General features: G+C 47.0%; 1 protein-coding gene across 1 annotated transcript in view; it reads left to right on the forward strand.

The window, feature by feature from the left end:
- The window catches only part of LOC144145340 (Na(+)/citrate cotransporter-like), a 28,181-nt gene extending 17,245 nt beyond the window's left edge, over positions 1-10,936 (forward strand). Inside the window, exons 8-13 of the mRNA XM_077676912.1 lie at positions 907-984; positions 2,419-2,523; positions 5,147-5,327; positions 6,995-7,156; positions 8,272-8,409; positions 9,655-10,936. Coding sequence (XP_077533038.1) covers positions 907-984; positions 2,419-2,523; positions 5,147-5,327; positions 6,995-7,156; positions 8,272-8,409; positions 9,655-9,816 — 826 coding nt within the window. The 3' untranslated portion in view covers positions 9,817-10,936. The remainder of the gene's footprint in view (positions 1-906; positions 985-2,418; positions 2,524-5,146; positions 5,328-6,994; positions 7,157-8,271; positions 8,410-9,654) is intronic.
- Positions 10,937-19,795: the final 8,859 nt, after the last annotated feature.

Here is a 19,795-nt window from a genome sequence, read left to right on the forward strand (position 1 = left end):
ACGTCGCATGGTTAGTCGTTGTGGATGTCGTTTGCAGGTTCGCAGTCAACCCCCTTCACAGCGTGGATGGCAACCAATTTTAGATGCGAAGGATCTCATGCTTGGGGCTGTGTCCCTCCCTTTCTCGTTGTCGTTGTCGCTGTCCGCCGTCCGCACTGTACTGCGCATGCGCGTCTCTTCAGCACCGTAAGCGTTCGGGCTGACGTCAGCGCAGTCCACTATAAAAAGAAATAGTTAAGCGGCGCCCGGTTTCGATCCCACGACTCTCCGGCCGCAACGGGAGGTACGCGGTGCTCTTCCCACTGCGCTACAAACCGAGACGGGAGCATGTGCTACGAAGGCGCCTGATGTCCTTCGCTTATTCAAACTACGTGAACAAGCTACTGATACAACTAAGGCCGGCGAAGCTGAACGTCAACGGAAACGACGAACTGAAAACTAATGGCAACTTCAGTCGACCCCCATGGCTGCTTCGCATACTACTCAGGGTTCCCCTACGGGAAGATGGTGTAATTTTTTTCTACTTAGCTTTCTTCGAGCAGTTAAGAAGAGATTCTTTCCTTTATCCTTACAGCACTTACGAGTAGTTACGGCAGACATGATGTGACCCTTACAGGTACTGTCATGTGGCTGTTGAACCCAGCGGCAACAGGATCTGGAATGCTTTGTATCGATAATCTCCACAAACTTGAAAATTTTGAGGGCTCAACGGAACCAAAAGTCCTCAACTGTATGGCATTGTGTTTTGTTTGAGGCTGGAAGTCGGCTTGCTTGACATGCGGCCTTATATTTCTTCATTTATTCCAGTTATGATGATGATAATTCCAGTTCTCGGGGGATATTTCGGCCTACATTTTCTAAGGGAACAAGATGCGAATTACACATGTTAATTTTCGATTCTTGTAGGCCAAAGCTGGGAAAAGAAAGTGGATGTTCTGCCATGGAATCTATACGTCGGAACTACGCGGCGCTAGGACCCATAAGGTACGTAACTTCGCCGAAGGTTGTCAAAATAAGACTTGCGTTAGCTACATGTTTCAAGGATAGATACCACCCATGCCTCACATACAGCGTAGCCACTGAGCTTCAAAAAAACATTTTTACGTGCTCAGGGGAATTGGAAAGGAATTATGAAAGAACGGGCTAAACGACTTGCCCGCGAAAAAAAGGGTTGATTTGCTTGAGATAGCGACATCCATTACTCGATCACATTCGAACGAGAGCAATGTCCAGTTTTTGCATAACAGATTGACAACCCTGTCACACGGCAAATATAATGTCATTCAAAGTGAATGAAATTAGTTGTTAATGACATTCGGTTTGGCCGTGCGGGTATACACGGCAGAATAAATGCCATTTGGTAGTGGTAGCGGGGACAAGTAGCAAGCTCGAAAAATTGCAAAATTATTGTTCATGTACCTCTAGAATATTTTCATACGTAACAGTTTTTTTAAACAGAACAAATAGCTCTTAAAAAAAACAAAGAGAAGAAAATTCCCGTTTTAGATGCCATAAGTAGACATCACAAGCCGAGACAAGTTCGCCAGAAATTTTTTTTTCGTGAGTACATGTTTGTATTCCTTTATTTGAAAAAAAAAAACAATACGAGGGCCAAAATATAAGTTAAATGACAGTTTTTCGAAACAGGATTCTTTAGTTTATTACTGAACATTTTGGTCTCGTGACGCGCCACTGCTGTCAAGGCTACTTATTTGGCCACTGAATGAGCTCCCCAACCTCAATTTGCCGCAAAATGACATTCGCCTCGAATTTCATTCGTCATTCTTGTGTAGCGCCCAACAAATGACATTTAGAGCAAATGACATTTGCTGTAAATTCATTAGGTCTGCTGTGTGACAGGGGCATGAAAAAACGGCCAATTACGAATCGTGCTGCGGTGCTCGGATTACAGACAGAAATAAAGACTCCCGTGGCCCTGATTTCTCCATTACAGGTCATACTCTGAAGTACGTTACGTCCAACAGTTTCCTCTCCAGCACTGAGCTATGCACTATTTCCGTCTTACCTGTTTTGTATTACCTCGTAAGAGGCCGCCTTTCCTAAACCGTGCGGCCCTGCATATTTCGTCGCAGGGAAGAAGTGCATGGGCTCGTCGTTCCTCTCCCCATCAATTTTCTGTGCGCGCCCCTCGTCACAGTTACTGTCGCGCTTCATGCGCCACTCCATGTGGACATACTACCACGTCAAAAATTTCTCTACCATATTTGCCGATTTTTTTTTTCTGCACCCTCTACGGTCCTTCTCGCGGCATGCATCCTCGCTATTCTTGTGAACAGTAAAAAAACAAAACAAAGCAAAACAAAAACTTTGTCGAAAGTTTAGGACTACATTGGGGCTCAAGAAAAGACTGCCATGTTTGAATTTTGTTTTCTTTTGAAATTTTCCGCGCATGCGCAGATTTCACGAGGTCGCCGTCCTCCTCCTGTTCACGCTGCTGGTGTTCCTGTGGCTTTTCCGAGATCCCATGTTCGCCAAAGGATGGGCAACCCTTTTCGCACCTGTGTGAGTATCTGTGTTCCGTCCGATTCCCCTTTTTACCAAGTCCTGGCCTGCCTTCACAAAAACGGTTTTCCAGTCACGCTAAATAAGTGAAAATGGAAAGAATAAAAAAAAAAGAACTGAAAAAAAATTAACGAAAAACTGATACGGTTCGGTGATTGTGTTGCGATCGAAAAACAGTAGTACTTTGTAACAGTTGATTTATAGTAGGGTTTAACGCGCCTACGCAACGCAGGTGATGAGGCGCTCCGTAGTGGAGGGCTCCGGATTAATTTAGACCACCTGCGGATCTTTAACGTGCGCCGAAATCTCGTACACACGGGCGTTTTTGCTTTTCGCCTCCATCAGAAAAGCGGCCGCTGCGGCCGGGAATCGAACCCGCGACCTCGTGCGACTTTGTAACAGTTAACCAAACTCTTACCATATTTGTAGTTGGTGAAATAAGCAGGTGTCTTTTTATTTAACTGTGATTGCAATCTATTCTCATTAACGGGAAGCCTTGTATTGACCCTACGGCCTTTCCCCTTCTCTACCAACTGACCAGCACAGGGGGTTTTGGTCTAGCCTATCTGTAGTCTTGCTCGCGCCGTTCCTCCTCGGTTTGATTAGAACAAGTCATGTGACCCTCGCCTAACCTGTACTGGAATCGCGCGACGCCCTGATAGGCCTGATCTCCACGCACCGGTCAGTGGAATCACAGCCGTGACCCGCCAACTGTTTGTGAAATGGACAGACGACCGTTTTTTGTGGAGTGCATGTCCTCTAGCTCGCATGAAAGGCAGCGCTTTATACACTGGGCTAACAGCACAGTATTTCTAAATAAACTGACGAATATAATTTTAATTTCGCGCTAACATTTCTGAAGTCTGGAAGGTGGTGCCATCTAGTGTCTAAGCGTGGCACTAGCTTACGTGTCCAAGCAGGTCCAGTGGCTTCAACGCGTGATTCAAAAACCGCATAAAGGAATAGGAAAGGTCCCACATTATTGCTGTTTTAGCCGGGGACAAGGTCTTAAATACCTCTTTTTATCTCACAGGCAGTTAAAAGTATTCTGCCGCCCTGAGCACTGTCATGGTTCCCGGCATTGCTTCTGGCGGGCTACGTATGGCTTGTAGGTATGCAAATTCTGATTCCAAAGGTTCTAGGGCGCTATCAGCGAAACCGTTTCGCGTTAAGGTGCATCAAGTTATGCCCTTTCATTTGGCGCAGAGAAAATATACTCGACAGAAATCGGTTCTCTGTCTCTTTAAACTAAAGAATAGCGAAGGAAGCAGGAGGTGTATCGCTCTCGCTTCTCCCTGCTTGGCCCTCTCCACCGCTACCAAAACTTTATTTCCTTGAAACGCACAGGGCGAGGGGCTTGGGGGGAGAGGTGGTGTTGTTTTTCAGTTGGGAACATAAGATTGCGCGTACTCACGCGATGAGGACGAGGCTTCAGACAACGCTGGCACCCAGAAATGATCGACTACTTGCCTAGAACTTTTCACGTTAACATCTTTAGGGGTGAACACTTCCCGGCAGCAGTGGATCGAACTGTAACGTCACAAAGCGACACGTAACAAAGTAGCACAGCGAAATGCTCAAACGTGGTAACACATAGAACGTTGAAACGGAGTTAACAGTCATAGTGTGTACCCCTCATACATATCAGGCGAAGCTTGTATGGCTAGGGTTCCGCATATTTTTCGCGTCGGCGAACAAAAACTCCCGGGGCTGCACGTGCCTACGAAGCGCGAGCCGTTTTAAAGCGCGAGCCGTTCTATAGCCCGGGGTGTTCAAAAACGAACGCATTTTGCCCGTCTACCCTCATGCTTCAAATGGCCTATTACGTCGATGGTGACCGCGCAGTTACAGAAAGAGTCGAGAAGACATCTCTTTATTTCATTCTAGTTAACTTGCAAGATGAAGTGGTCTGAGAGAGAGAGAGAGAACTTTATTACGCAATAATGCGAGAGGGATTCCTCAGTCCAGGAGCCATATGTGCTGTCCAGGCTGCCGTAGCCCTGGTCACAAGCAGGAGCTGGTCCTCAGGTCGACAGCTGGACAGCAGTATCTCCCACTGCTCAAGGGAAGGGGACGGGTTCAGGGCGGAAAGTCGAATAAGCTTCGGGGCAGTCGAATAATATGTATGTCAGAGTTCCTGGCCGAATTTACACTTATCAGGGTACTGTGTAAGAAAGAGTGAATGCATACGTACGGGGTTGGGACAAGTGCCTCTTTGAATTTGTCTGAGTGTGATTTCTTGGCTTTTGTTCGAAGATGTGTGAGGACTTCGAAAGGTCTGTCTCGTGGTTCGGTAGTACTGGATGGTTTCTTGGTAGGTGAGGACTCGGAGGTGCGGAAACAGCCCCGGTCTCAGCGGCTCGGAGTGCAGGACGGATACAGGCTAGGGTTCCGTGCCTTTTTGTTCTGCGGGTGCAAGAACGCCTTGCGGCGAAGCCAATTTTATCGCGAATGCTGGCCAACGATCAAGTGAAATAAAAATTGCTCGTACCTTTCAACTAAATTCTGTGTTTGCTCTAAGCTGTGCGCCAAAAAGCATGTATAATGGCTCATGATTTTAATGGATAAACTATTTTCTGCCGTGTACACGTAGAATTTCGGTTTCTGCTTTCCCGCCTTGCAGAAAGCCGAAGGACGCAACAGCGGTCATGATTCCTGTGGTTCTGCTGTTCATGATACCTGCTCGACCTTGTGAAGGAGCGAATAGTCCTGGCCTGGTCACCTGGAAGGTGGTGCAGGCAAAACTCCAGTGGAGCGTAATCTTGCTCATTGGCAGTGGCTTCGCCATTGCCGAGGCAATGCGGGTAAGGCGAACCTGTAGTTGGCTCGACAAAACGGGTTCAACGTTGAAAAAATCCCGGGTCATCTCCGCTAACGTGAAACCTGGGAATGGGCGAAGCATGCTGTGTATAAGTGTATTCTTGGTGCCTTGGCGTTTTTGACAACGGAGATGAAACCATTGGGGTGTAGAGGCATACAGCTTTGCTGTAAAAGTCTCTTGTCTTTGAAGCATGGAGCTCTCTAGCGCGAGGCGTAAACGAGTGTCCCGGTGTTTTTTTAGTACGCGTTACGTTCTAGCGCGAGGCGTAAACGAGTTTCCCTAAAGTTTTAGTACCGTGACTACATGAAACGACGATTACGACGACGATTACGATGACGACGACGACCGGAGATGCCAACAGCCCCAGTCCTTAAGCGGCTTCGCCCCTAAAAAAACGATGCTTTTTACACATATTTGAGGCCTAGATCTCTGACAGTACCTGGCTTACCAAGAGTGAGCAAGTGGAACATTTTATTAAAACAAGACACTGTTAAGGCCCTGGAGGGAAGTAAGGTTGAAGGAAAAAGAACGGTCACAATTCACACAATGAGCACAGTTCCAGTCCAGTGGTCCTGTTTACAAAGTGTCCACAGTTTAGCCAGTCACTGTCGCTAAATATATACAGTTCACACTGTAAAAATTGAGACTGGATAAGTATGATCAGTCCAAAAAAGTCGGTCAGACCACTACACCAATTTGCAAAGACTTTTTCAAAAACATACTTATGTCCGGAGGAAGTATTTTCCAACAAAGTCTATGCGAATGCGTCTTACACCCAACACGCTATACATAAGTGAACGACCCCGGCACGTTCTGAATTGCGCCGATGACACCACTGCGGTGGTGACGTCATACCAAATCTGTCCCACTTAATTTGGTTTTGTTGTGTATTCGGACGTACCCGCACTAGGGTCCGCACCCGCAACTGAACTAGACCATATTGGCCGTGTCCATGTCTATCCCGCTGGTCTATAGAATTAATCCCTCGCCTAGATGTTCCCTTGTTTTTGTATTGAGGCGTCGCATACACTTCTTTTCCGACATAACAACATGCGCTACTCCAAGGAGTTCCCCTGAAGCGCATAGAAAGACCCAGCAAATGTTTTGTGTTATAAGATATATGGTTCATTCTGGAAAGAGATGAATTTACATTGTCCATTTGGACTCTTTAAAAAGGTATGCGTGATGAAACTTCAACGATGACAAATGACAATGGTGGTCATCACAGCAAAAGTGTTAAGCATCTCGCACGATTGTGCCGCAATATAAGCAGAAGCTGCCTTACCGAAATGCGGACGTTTTGGCACAGGTGGATAAATCGACAATTGATTGATTTGATTGATTGCGGGGTTTAACGCTCCGACGCAACGTAAGTGATGAGGCGCGCCGTAGTAGAGGGCTCCGGATTAATTTTGACCACCTGGGGATCTTAAACGCGTGCCGAAATCTCGAACTCACGGCCGTTTTCGCTTTTCGCCTCCATCAGAAAAGCGGCCGCCACGGCCGGTAATCGAACCCGCGTCCTTGGGCTAAGCAGCATAACGCCATAGCCACGAAGCCAGCGCGGTGATTGCATAAAATGTTGCTCATCCGTAAGAAAGCCTTGCTTGAAGAGAAATCTGGCCGTGACTCGGACTTCTGCGTACACAGGTTTCCGGGTTATCTCTGCTCCTCGGTCAGCAGCTCGCAAACTTGGGACATCTGTCACCCGGCGTACTCATGATGTGCCTCATCATCATGTGCTCGTTCATGTCGGAGCTGATCAGCAACGCTGGAACCGTCACAGTTCTTCTGCCCGTGTTTGCGGCCCTGGTACGTGCCACTCATTCGCCTGCGATGTCAGTACGGAGAGTGTTTATAACTAAAAATAGGCGTTACTGCTGAAATGTGCCTTGTAGATGTCGCTGCCTCAGTACACCCACCACGAATTGGCCGCTTAACGTTCTCCACCTAATGTCGCCGTCTAGCCAAATGGGAGACAAAAAGATTCAAACGGTAACTGTGTAAGTAGGGGTTCTTAGAAGAAATTCCCTCGGGCGAGCCCAAGGTTGGCAGCCCGGTTCAGAAGCATCCCTTTAGGGCTCCTAATCACACCTCAATTTTAGGAGATCATCGAAGAACTCCTCATTCATTCACTGAGTCAGTCAATGTTTCTATTCGGAAAAGAAAAACACGTTTACGGAGCAGTAATTCCAATATTTTGTCAGTAGTAGTAGATCTGAACATCAGAAAAAGCATGACCTCAATTAGGATTCTTCACCAGGGGCCCAGTCATTATTATCATTTATGGTTATTTGCATTTATAAGTTGTCGCGCCAATTGGTTTCAAGTGCTTGCCACGTTGTTGGGTGCATGAGTTTAGCAGGGCTCGATACCTCCCCCACGTAAACAAGTAAGTATACGTGACGTCTTCTTGAAAATTGAGGTGTTAGTTTTTATCCGAAAGTACTGGTTCATGCCCAAAATTTGTAGTAACAGTCGTTAATATGATCGTAATTTTACCTGCGGAGTATAAATAGGCGACATCTCTAGTGCTGTTGCTAGAGAGACACTGCGCCATGCTAAAAACTGCGCGTCCCGGTTGGTCACGTAATCGTAACATAATTTCTGATATATTATCAGTGGCATTACTGATATGACGTCACTCGTCATCATGAGTATTGCCATACCAATTGAGCGATAATTTGCTTCCCGATATTGGTTTCAATAAGAGTGGATGTGAACGCAAAGGGTGCTTTCCTCTTCCGCTTATTATATTTGTTTCGCTGTTGTGACTAAGAGGCTATTCCAGTACTAATAGCAGTGTTTGCAATGAACTCTTTTTTCCATAATGAGTTTCGACGATGCCAATTTTTAGATTTCGGACATAAAAGCGCATTTTAGCCGCAAAGTTAAAACGACGCCTCGTCTTTTTCTCGCTTGCGAAGGCCGAAGACCTGCAGATGAATCCGCTCCTATTCATGATACCGGCAACACTGGCCAGCAATTTCGCCTTCTTGTTGCCGGTTGGAACGCCAGCAAATGCCATTGTTTACGAGCACGCCAGCCTCAAGGTGTCAGACATGGTAAGTCGTCCTTCGGAAGGGCCAGCCGGCAATTATGATGCGTTTAAGGGACCCTGCCGCACTTACCATCGACTACTCGGAATGTATTTTGGGGCAAAGTCTATTGTCCCAGCAATCTCCTCCCGCAAGAATTATGAAAATCCCTTCACTATCAGCGAACCCACGCGCGATGAGAAATCGCGCATAATTGTTCCCTCTCAAATCGACCGCGGACAACGCGACGAAAGCTGCACACTCTCTCCCGGAGAAGGAAGGGGGGAGGGGAGGGGGGAGGGGGGAGGCGGCTGGCGGCGTCTTCATCGGCGGCCTTCGATATATGAAAGGCCGGGGAGTTTTCTCATTTTCTCCGAAACCTGGAGGGGTCCATTTCCGATTTGGTGCCAAAAAAAAAAAAAAAAAAAAAAGAGACATGGCTGTTTGCTCGCAAGTGCGTGCTCAGGCTGGTAGGGCGTTTTTGAAGCTATAAACGTTTGTGGTGGAGTGGTCTGGTTGAAAGCGGAGTATTGAGTTCATAACTCAAACTCCGCGTGCACTTAAAACCCAAAAGAAACGTCAAAACTGTGCGTACACGTTGAGGCATAGAGAGGTTGGTACACAGCGCCGACGACGGGGGATCGTCACAGGAAATGCGAGAAATACACCGCGAAGCTGACCAGCGACAGCCAATAGGACAGCCATTGCCTCCATGACGTCGTTTAGGCCATGCTAGGGGCGCATAATCAGGAGAACTGAAGAGGGCGCGGTTGGTTTTTCCGCGTCTTACACAGCGATTTGCGCGCTTACCTCTTTACGCGCACGTGTAATATTTGACTCAAGTATTCCTGGCAGTGTTATCTAAACGTCACGCAGGTTTACTAGCACTACTCAAAGAGTGTTGCAGGGTCCCTTTAAGACGTGAAGGTTGAATGAAGAAATATTTAGGCTATGCACCCTTTCGGCATGACCACGCTGGTCCGCCGAAAGCTGGAGAGTATTGAGGCAAACACATGCTTACCTGGGAACGTTTAAATAATTAGGCGATAGGGCCTTTTATTGACATAAACGCATCACGTTACTGTAGTGACGTACGCATGAGTTCCCGGAAAAGTAGTTCTAGAAGGCTTGCCCATTGAAAGAGAGCACATATGAACAACATAAACATGTAGCCGTCCAAGATGTCAGACTGAATACAGCCGTGAGCATCTTAATGCGCACCACCTCAGCCACTGAAAAGCAGTACGCTTACCCTCGATATTGCATACGCAGGTTCTGCCCGGACTGCTGATAAAGACCATTACCCTCTTCACCACCGTGGTCGTGACATTTGTACTTGGTGACCCCATCTTCGGCATGTTCTCTGAAGCGGACTGGGTGTCGCCGGGCGCTGCGGCCAACCTGACGTTTTCTGCCACTGAAGAACTGCGATAGACGCCTTCGCGTTACTGGCATTGGTGGTGTTTTTCCACAAAAAAACCCGGCAAAGACTGTTGTTGACAGCGGTTTGAAGCCCCTGCGTGAGTGGACTGAAGAACTGTGTCGATAAGGGTGGAGGGAGTGGAGGGAAGGGGAGATGAGAGAGAGGCGGAAGAGGTGGAATGAAGAGGATACAAACGTGTCCCAGTGGTTGTGTAGACTCCACCTCATAGATCAAAATTATCGCCTGGAATATTTTGTTCGTGTCTTTTGCACTGGTTGGAAGAGACATGCGAAGGACCCAAACGGCGTGATCCCTTATATATGTGATATCTCCTACAAAATAGAGAATAGGAATGTCCTGTGGAGTGTCTTTTTTGGTTATTGTCGTTCACGTAATCTTCAGGCGTGAGTTAAGGTTGCACCGTTTGGTGTTAGGCGAGTTTACGGCGTGAGAAATTAGGAGTGACGTGACTACTGGCGACGTAACCGCGGGAGCTCCGGTAATGTGCAAACACCTTGTACGAACTTCCTTTGGTCCGCCCGATCATGCCTGAAAGCTTACTGTAACTGCATCCAAAATGGGCACTGCGCACAACGCTGTTTACAGCACTGGGACCAAAATGTTAGTTCCCGACGTATGGCAGTTCATCGAGAAACGAATTGTAGCCCATTTGCGCTAGTCTGAGGGGGACCAAAATCATTTCCAGTTTCCAGACCAACTTTTTGTGGCCAATTAACCAACTGTGCTAAAGTTCGTTACCAGAACAAGCCAAATAAATGTTCCATTCGGTCATTGCAATCACTTTTTTGCAGGACTAACACTTACTTATTGTATGTGCGAAGCATCACCCCAAAAAACTGGTCATCAACTAAATGCTAAGTGACGTAGATGCGCGAGCATTAACTGCTAATGCTTTCGATCTAAGTAGAATAAAATAAACCTGAATAAACCATATTCAATCGCATCTAAACAGTTCGCTTGTGAGTCACGCATTTGGGGGAAGCTAGCTTTAAAAAGCAGTAAGCAGATGCCAAGGAACGATAGAATAAATGTGACAGCCGGGGCGACGTTGGCTTGTGGCTGCTGCAAACCTGCCATAGTCAATAAACCAGACACTGCTAAAAAAAAAAAAGACCGCGCTGAATGGTTTAGGTTATGATGCAGCGCCTGAACTGTTATCCCAAGTGCAGTTGAATAAAGCATTGCATAAGTTGTCAAGGCTGTCTTTGATAAATGGCGCCATGAGAAAGCTTACGGAATGCACCATATGTGCAGTTGGTTTAACGTCACTTATGCTATGTTCAAACTACCGACGTAACAGCCATATCGTGGGCTATGGACCCAAAAAACGGCGTTTTTCGCAGTTCGGTTGGCTGAGACGTAAAATGACGTCATTATTTAAAGATATTACGACAGTTGCGATATCAGTCTCAACCTCCATGGCGTTGCGTTCTGTGCCGCTCTACCACACTTCCTAACAGCAAAGCTGTTTAGGAAATCGTAATTTTTCGTGAGTGAGTGTAAAACTTTATTAGACGAGAGGCCATGGGGCCCTGGGGGGAGCAAGGATCCGCAGCTAAAAATACCAAAAAATTGCCGAGCGCGCGCATGGGAGCGCGGGCCTCCGCCCAGCGGTTAACAAAACATTGAAAATGCCTAGCGCTCGTGTGTGCGAACCTCGCGGGGACCTCCCAGCGTCCTCCGCGCACGTTTTTCAAGCCAAGCATACCCACTCAGGGAGATTGGCCACTATTTCACCCTTTTCCCCTTTTCAAAAATGAGGAAAGCTCGTACTAACGCTTAAGAATTGAAGGTGGCGAAGCTATATGCAACCTTCACGACAATCACGCAAGTTTAAGTCCACGATTGCAGCCGATTTGCTTCTTCTTCGCTGCCGCAACGACCTTTACTCCATCATTGTTGCTATAAGTGTGAGCTTCTTTCGTTTTTTTTTTGTAAGTGATGATCGTTAGACATCACATTGGAGGGGCGTGCGCTATGGCGTTTCTTTCTCGTTCCGGGCAAGTGTTGCCACGATTACGGCGAACCCTGGAGTTCTTTTTGGCCAATCTTGGCCAATCTCCTTAAATGGGGTGCTTGGCTTGACAAACGTGCGCAGAGGACGCTGGTCAGCCGTCGCGATGCCCGCACACACGACCGATAGGCATTTTCTTGGTTTTGTTAACTGCCGGGCGGTCGCCGCGAAGCCCGCGCTCATGTGCGTGCGCTCGGCGATTTCTTCGTATTTTTAACTGCGGACAAGAAAAATTACGAATTTCTCAACAGCTTCGCTCTTACAAAACTCCAGCGTTCGCCGTAATCGTGGCAACACTTGCTCGGAACAAGAAGGACACGTCATGGCGTACGCCCCTGCAAGTGGATGTCCAATGATTATCACGTCAGAAAAAATGATAGAATCTCACACTTACAGCAACAATGATGGAATAAAGGTCATTGCGGCAGCGAAGAAGAAGCAAATTGGCTGTAATCGTGGACTTGAACCGTCGTGATGGTCGTGAAGGTTGCGTATTGCTTCGCTAGCTTCCATCATTTTTTCCTTGTACGCACAAAGGTAAGATGACTCAAACAGGGCTAACGGTAAGTTTAGAACCGGAACAGGGCTGCAAGTAGCTGCTGAGATAAACTGTGCTGGGAGTTATGCTTGACCTCGGCATCTTTGGGACATACTCGGCCGAAAGCTGCGCGACCTCGACGAGGTTACTTTAACAGCACGCTGTTTTTCTACACGATGCTTTCGAAATGCGAATAAGTCGTTCACTTTGCCATTTATGGCACATTTTCTTTCAGAAATGAACTGTTTCAACCATTATTAAGCTGAGGAGGAAGGGGCCACTACTCGATTGTCTGAACCTCAGATTTACGGCAATACCCAACAGAAAGACATTCTGAGTTAAAAACCAGAGAAACGCCAATCACGTGAAGCTCTCACTGAAAAGTGGTTAAAAAGTTTTTGTATTCGTATTGTTAAAATATCCATTTAAGAATAAAAAAAACAGAACAGCTCCTCCGAGGGTATCTCCGGAGATGATGTCAATCATGTAATTAATTATTCGCCGAAATACGCCTACCATGAGTGATCGTTAGTCTCGTTTTATAAACCAGGACCGTTCGGTATGACTACTGCGAGTTATTTTTCACGCGCTTCAACTGACGTCGACGCACCCTTGGTGCAAGCGAATAGAACACACGGACAAGTAGAAAAGAGCCAAACTGGCCAACAACCGTAGCTGCCCAAAATGCCCAAACAGTGAGACGTACCCACTATAGCCGCAGCGGTATACGGGCGACGTTGTCTCGGCCATGTCACCAAAATGGTTCATGCGGGAAGCTACCGTGTGGGGTGGTTTCATTTGATTGATTGATTGATTGATTGATTGATTGATTGTGGGGTTTATCGCGCCGACCCAACGCAGGCGATGAGGCGCGCCGTAGTGGAGGGCTCCGGATTAATTTTGACCACCTGTGGATCTTTATCGTGCGCCGAAATCTCGTACACACGGGCGTTTTTGCTTTTCGCCTCCATCATGTGGGGTGGTTTGACTGTTCTTTTTAGGGGCGAAGCACCTTGGCTGTCGGCGTCCCCTGTCGTCGTGTCGTGTAGTCACGGTACTAAAACACCGGTGCACTCGCTTCACAACGCATCGCGTTAGAACGTAACGAGTAATAAAATAACACACTGGGGCAGTCGTTTCCCAACGCCTCGCGCTAGAACGTTTCATCTCCGTGGGCGAAAACGCGTCCTAAAAGAAGACACCGGGGCACTCGTTTTCCAAAGTCTCGCGCTAGAACGCTTCGCGCTTCAAAGACACGAGAATTTTACAGAGAAGCTGCATACTGCTGATTGAACTCGGCACGATCTACGACTGGGAAGCGCAGGAGCCTCATCAAAACCAGGCGCAGTAGGACGAGAGAGAGAGAGAGAGAGAGAGAGAGAGAGAGAGAGAGAGAGAGAGAGAGAGAGAGAGAGAGAGAGAGAGAGAGAGAGAGAGAGAGAGAGAGAGAGAGAGAGAGAGAGAGAGAGAGAGAGAGAGAGAGAGAGAGAGAGAGAGAGAGAGAGAGAGAGAGAGATTTTATTTGTCGAGCAGAGGCTGATGAATGGGCCTCGCCCGTGAGAGGCATCCTAGTCCGGGATGCCTTGACATCGGCTGGCTGTTCTTGCTCGGGTCACCAGGCTGAGCTGGCTATCCGGGTCTTGGCTGGCCAGGAAAGCCCTCCGCGGCTCGTAGGTGGGGTTGGGAATTGGGGGCAAGTTCGGAGTACGTTGGCACTGAAGACCCCAAGAAATGCATTATGCATATTGACTGGGATTGTCTACGCGATTGCTGATTGTATGTAATAAATGTACATATGTATATAGTTGAAACCAAATCGTCTTCTGTCTCTCATTGCCCATTAGCAGCGCTTTTGCTGTGGGAAACACTGGCGCACACTGCATGCTTCACCTCTACCCCCCCTACCCCACTCCACGAGCGATGGGAGACCTTGCGGTCCAGCCCCGCCCTGCCGACCCAGCTCGCGCTGACGGCCAGGGGCCAGGAGCTGCTGGCCCAATACGGTTCCCGCGACCTGGGAACCGCTCCGTCTGGCGTCTGAAAACGCCTCGAGCTCAAATAAAGTTACTACTACTACTACTACTACTCTACTCAAATTTCACACTTTTTTTTTCGCTCAGTGAAACATAGATATGGTAAAGTTAAACTGTTTGTTTATTTGTTGCCTGGGTTAAAAACTTCATGACCTCCTTCTTATGAAAGTCAAGAGAAGCGCAAAGGCTAAAAGTGCGTCTAACCTTCGTTGAAAGTGCATCCAGTCGATCGTCAAACCCTCAAATACCCAAATCGCAAAAGAAGAACAAGCCCATGCCAAGATTTTTCGCGCCTTTACGAACAATATAAACGCATACCGATACGTAATTTATGAGATAAAGACATACTATTGTACTCCTTCTACCTGATCGATGCATGTATTGTCTTATCTACAACGGTTCCTTTTTCGTGATTTTTAAGAGAGAGAGAAAAACCTTTAATTGTGATTTTTAAGTAACCCTTTTGACACAATGGAAGCCGGTTTCACGCACGCGCCGTGTGTCCAGAGATCTTATCAGAGATTTTCGGTAGACCAACCGGTCTACGGGGAAATGCATTGGTTTCCTGACAGGACGCAATCGATCCCACTAAGAAAGTTTCCGCTTCAATAACTTATTGGTTGGTCCCGCTCGAGCCGACAGCGCCGGACAGCGTCGTTTTCGGTGTTTTGTTTTAGTTGTGTTTGGCACCGCTACATCCCGAATTTTAGCTTCTGTTTTTTTTTGTGCTTTCATATCGCCTGTCCTTGGCGCCGTTTTTAACCCGGGTTTCTCATTTAGTTGTGTAAACCAGCCACCCCAGGCAGAAAGAAAGCGGGGAGCAGCGGCTGGCAAAGCTGTGAGGGGAGGGTGGCACGCGCTGCTAAGGCGCATCTCCCGGCGCGTCGCCACAGTTCAGTATGCTTCGCTGCCTCCCCCTCGCACTTTCGCCAGACGCTCCTCCTCCGTTTGTATTTCATCTGAACCACGTGACATTTTCTCCGCGGGATGGCAAAACCCGAGTTACAACAACATGGCCTGCGGAGGCGATGCGCTGCGAGGTAACGGCTGAGTTGCGCGTGCTGCCGCGCGTTCGCTGATCACGCGATCACTTCCTGAGACGCAGCAGCAATGCGCCGTGACCGAAAAAACTGCAGTTGCGTGGCGCACAAATTTCGCGTTAGGGAATATAGTAATCGTTATGTGATTTTTTTAGATGCGACGCATCTCTTGCTCTCGGGTATGTCCCTCCGTTGTCGCTGTCGCGGCGTTGTCCGCACGCTCACTGCACATGCGCAACTCTCCTCCGTTCTTCTCTCCGACAGCTGCGCGAAACACTCTCACTCCGTCTCATTATCATAATAACAGCTGCGCGTGTGCGCTTCGCTGCTCTGGGTGTGCGCATGTGTGCGCATGCGCGCGACTCTCCCCCCCGGCTCCTCTCCTTTCAAAAGCGGGAATATAAGCGGGGGAGCGCACGGCGCCGGATCAGTTCAGCGTTCGCTCTCGCACTTGACTTGACTTTGCTTGACGATACCTCCGTGCAAGATCTTCCGATGAAGACGTAATGGAAGCGACAGTCCCTTCAGCGAGTGGACTGACGCAATTCAATACCAGCGTCAGTCCAAACGCTCCCCCCTGATGCGCCGCATCATATCAGGGTTCCCTCGCGGGAAGATGGGCGTAATTTTTATATTCTTTGCGAATATTTTCATACAGCATCTCCGAGTTTTCGTTTCCACACGTCAACTTCCGGTTCCACACAGGAACGAAACTTGCAGCAAAAACTGTAGGGATTAGACATAAACAGCTTCGCTGTAAAAATGAGGGGTACTTCATTAAATCTGGAAAACATAGATAAGTACAGGCGGATATCCCAGAGCACAAGGCTGTAGAAGACCTTCAAAAAGGCAGCTTTTGTAATTTTCTCGCAACGGTCAATGCCACCGCTATGTTTCTGTTATTGCAAGCGCTTCGCTCTCGTATAAATTTTGGCTTTCTGCCGGCATTCATTCAGAAAATGCCTTTCCATCATCAATTCAGCAGTCAAGCTTGCCGTCACGCAAAAATCTGCCGCCATTGCACCGCAAGCATGGAGGAAGGTGGTGGAAGACGATGGAAGGTGCTGGCAGGCATGCCACCATGCCTGCCAGCACCTTCCAGCGTCCCCTTCCAGCAGCTTCCATTACAGTTTCTTACGTACATCAAGCTTTCCAAGGCGACCATCAAACGCAATCAACCTTTCCAGCAATGAATCTTGATGGTTGGTTGATGGAATTTTCAACAGGGTCCTATTCGTATACACAATTCGAAAAAAAGTTCGACGTAGGTAGTTTAACAAATCAGTGAGATGAGAGCAAGGAGACACAATATCCAAGAGGACGAAAAACGAGACGGGCAAAAGAAAAAAGTCACAATTTATACAGTGCTGACCATAACAAACAACAAATAAAAACGCAGTTTTGATTTAAGTTATAGATTGCTCGCATTCAATGTTATTAGGACGATTGTTTTAAATTTGAACTGCCCGAAAACAAGCAGTCTGCATGCCATAATTTGTATTTACCTTTGTTAATAAAAATATTTAAAGGCGAACCTAGTGCGATTATTGTGAAGTAGTGCTTTGTTGTCAAATTGGATCATAGTTACAGTGATCTGAACAATTAGGCAGTATAAGCTAGCAACACTAACTTTTGAAAAACGTCCAAGTGCTCAGAACTTCGAGTTGCCGGGCACTCTCATTGAATCACTTAAGTAATTCATGAGATCATGCGAGTAACGCGAGCATCAAGCACATGGTATCATCCTACTATTAAAAAAAACTGGGTTGGCATGAAAGGGGATTTCTGCCTGAAGCTATGTTCAAGAAAACAACCATTTCGAAAGCTGCACTTTAGTATTACGCGTTCAAGAGATCAACATCAATTTAGGGTCACGAAACCAAACGTTCTACACGATGCAGGTCCTTTGAAGAGTTTCATTGACGTGAAAAGAGCGCAGAAGACATATCTCGGAGTCGACAACAGTCTTGTTCGCTGTGTTCAGATGCCCTCTCTCATTTAGTACTGCAGGCTGCGCTGTTCCGTTTTATTGTTATTTTTCGATGCGCTTTCCAAGATCTCGAAAGCGACAGTATTCGCTCGTCGTGGAGTATATTTTTTTGGCCGGTATACTCACTGAAGTCTTTTTTTTGCATCATGTGCATCGTCTCCGAAGGTCTAGGGACAGTTTTTCCTCGCCGACGTTTACTCCGAAGCGTAAGCAGCTCAATCCCGACCACTGAAATCGATTTCATAAATTCTTAAACTTAATAAATAGATTTCGTCCTACAAGTATTTCTCAGTATCGTATGGAAAGCCTTCCTGGTATGCAGTAAAATTTGTTATTTTATGAGGATTTTCTTGCCCACACGAAGTATTCTGCGGCCACCGTCGATGTCGTTTTATTTTTTCTGTTCTTGGGATTTACTCCCGAAGCCGCGCACGCGCGCTCACACACACTCTCATTCTCACTCACTGACACCCTCACTCACTTGCACAGTTTTCACTACAAGTTTTATCGGGTTTTCTGGATGAACGCTGTTCAAGCTATATTTAGGTGAAGTCTGCATTCTTGAAGCAAAACACACTTTTTAAAACTATGGTAATCACACCTAATCGCATTCACGCGGATCAGTTGAGGTTAAAGAATAAACTTTAAAATGTTAACAGCGGTTAATATTTTCTAACTGACTTCTAATGCACTGTGAAAACCAATGCTTTCACTTGCAGTTTACCATAGTCGCCGTGCAGTTAGTACGGTACACACACACACAAAAAAAGACCGGTGGTATCCCGCATATTTCCTCCAGGTACTGATGACAAAAAAAAAAAAATGTGGAGCAAATGTTTTCCCATTTTGTTCTCAACCAGCCGTTTGAAATTGCCATGTTCCTCGTAATCCTGCCAGTAGTTAAAAAAATAGATGCTAGTTCCGCTTGCGTCGAGGAAATTTATGAATGAAATGACATGTTCACGAAATGACAGCTAGCGTCATCATAGCAACAAAACGTCGCTCACGGAGCGCAAGGACGGACGCACAGTACGCCCGGCTACAGCGGCACGTGCTGGAGTCACCTGTTTGCAAGGTCATCTGTCACTCGCTGGAAGGCGCGCACTGTAATTAGGAGTGAAGACAGAGCCAGGACTCTAGAAGCCGGTGACGAAGGAGCCGGCGCGAAGAAACAATGAGTTGCAACATATTATTCTTCGAAAGACAGGAAAGTACGCTGTACAACAAATAATGACGAAAAACACTGTTGAACCGCTTTGTCAGTTCTAATGCGTTAGTCAATATCAGCGCCCATTTTCTAGTCCCCGTCTAAAAAAACCGTAGGGTTAACATCCAGTGGAACTGTTGCTTAGTCTCAGTAACAATTCAAAAAATCAAAAAAGTGTTTTCAGAGTTTTCAACGTAACGTGGAAGGCTGAAAGTAACCTGACAATATATTTAAACAAAGCATCGCCGTGTACTTTGATATGTATAGTAGAGTACCCGACTTCGGCGCACGTCAAAAATCCCCATGTTGTCTGAATTATTCTGAGCCCTCCGCTAGGGAATTCTGAGCCCTCCGCTATCCCGAGGGTAGCTTAGCGAATGACACCGAAATAGGATTTACAGTATCATCGGAGAAAGGTGTTCGTTCTTACGAGTTGAGAAATATTGCTTTCATGCTTTTAGCTACCTTTCAAAAAGATTAAGTATAGGTGGTTGCACTTAGCGTAACTCTGTAATTGCCGAGATAGGTGATAACAGAACCGCATGTATACCCTACGTGAGACCTCTCGACAGTGAAAGTGCCACACTTAGAGATAATACCGTGAGGTTCAGGCAAACGAACAATCCTGATATCTTGGAAGTTCGTGTCTCGTTCAAGCATCTACCTGACCAGTGTAGTCTCTTCACGGCCGCGGTGCAGCTATTTTACTTCTCCACCCGAGATATCTTTTCCTGCTTGGCTGGCTGTCTTCACATCCGCAGAATCTCGCCGCCCTGATAGGCGTGGAACTTCTCAAAGGAGCTTATGCGCAGCACTCCTGTTGGACACGACCTTCCTGATGAGATATCATGCATAAGATATCATATCGTACCTCCGGAGTATTTAAATCGTGAGTAGCATATGGGATATTTCTGATGCGCGGTTATTAAAGGAACAAAATTGAGAAATAGCTAGCCATAATATAATGTAGTGTGTTTATGAAAAGACCCAGCGTATCGATATAACTTAATGTGTGTTCAACACGAACTTTCGCTAACTACTTCGTTGCACATTTGCATGGTCCCCTTGACAATAGGGCTCGCACAATGGCACGGCGCGAACCGCGTGATAGCTATCGCTTCGAAGAGCGGGTCAGTTGCGCCCATGA

Source organism: Haemaphysalis longicornis, unplaced genomic scaffold, assembly GCF_048455015.1.
Source record: "Haemaphysalis longicornis isolate Haplotype H1 unplaced genomic scaffold, Haemaphysalis longicornis Haplotype H1 scaffold_7, whole genome shotgun sequence".
NCBI classification, from domain to species: Eukaryota; Metazoa; Arthropoda; class Arachnida; order Ixodida; family Ixodidae; genus Haemaphysalis; species Haemaphysalis longicornis.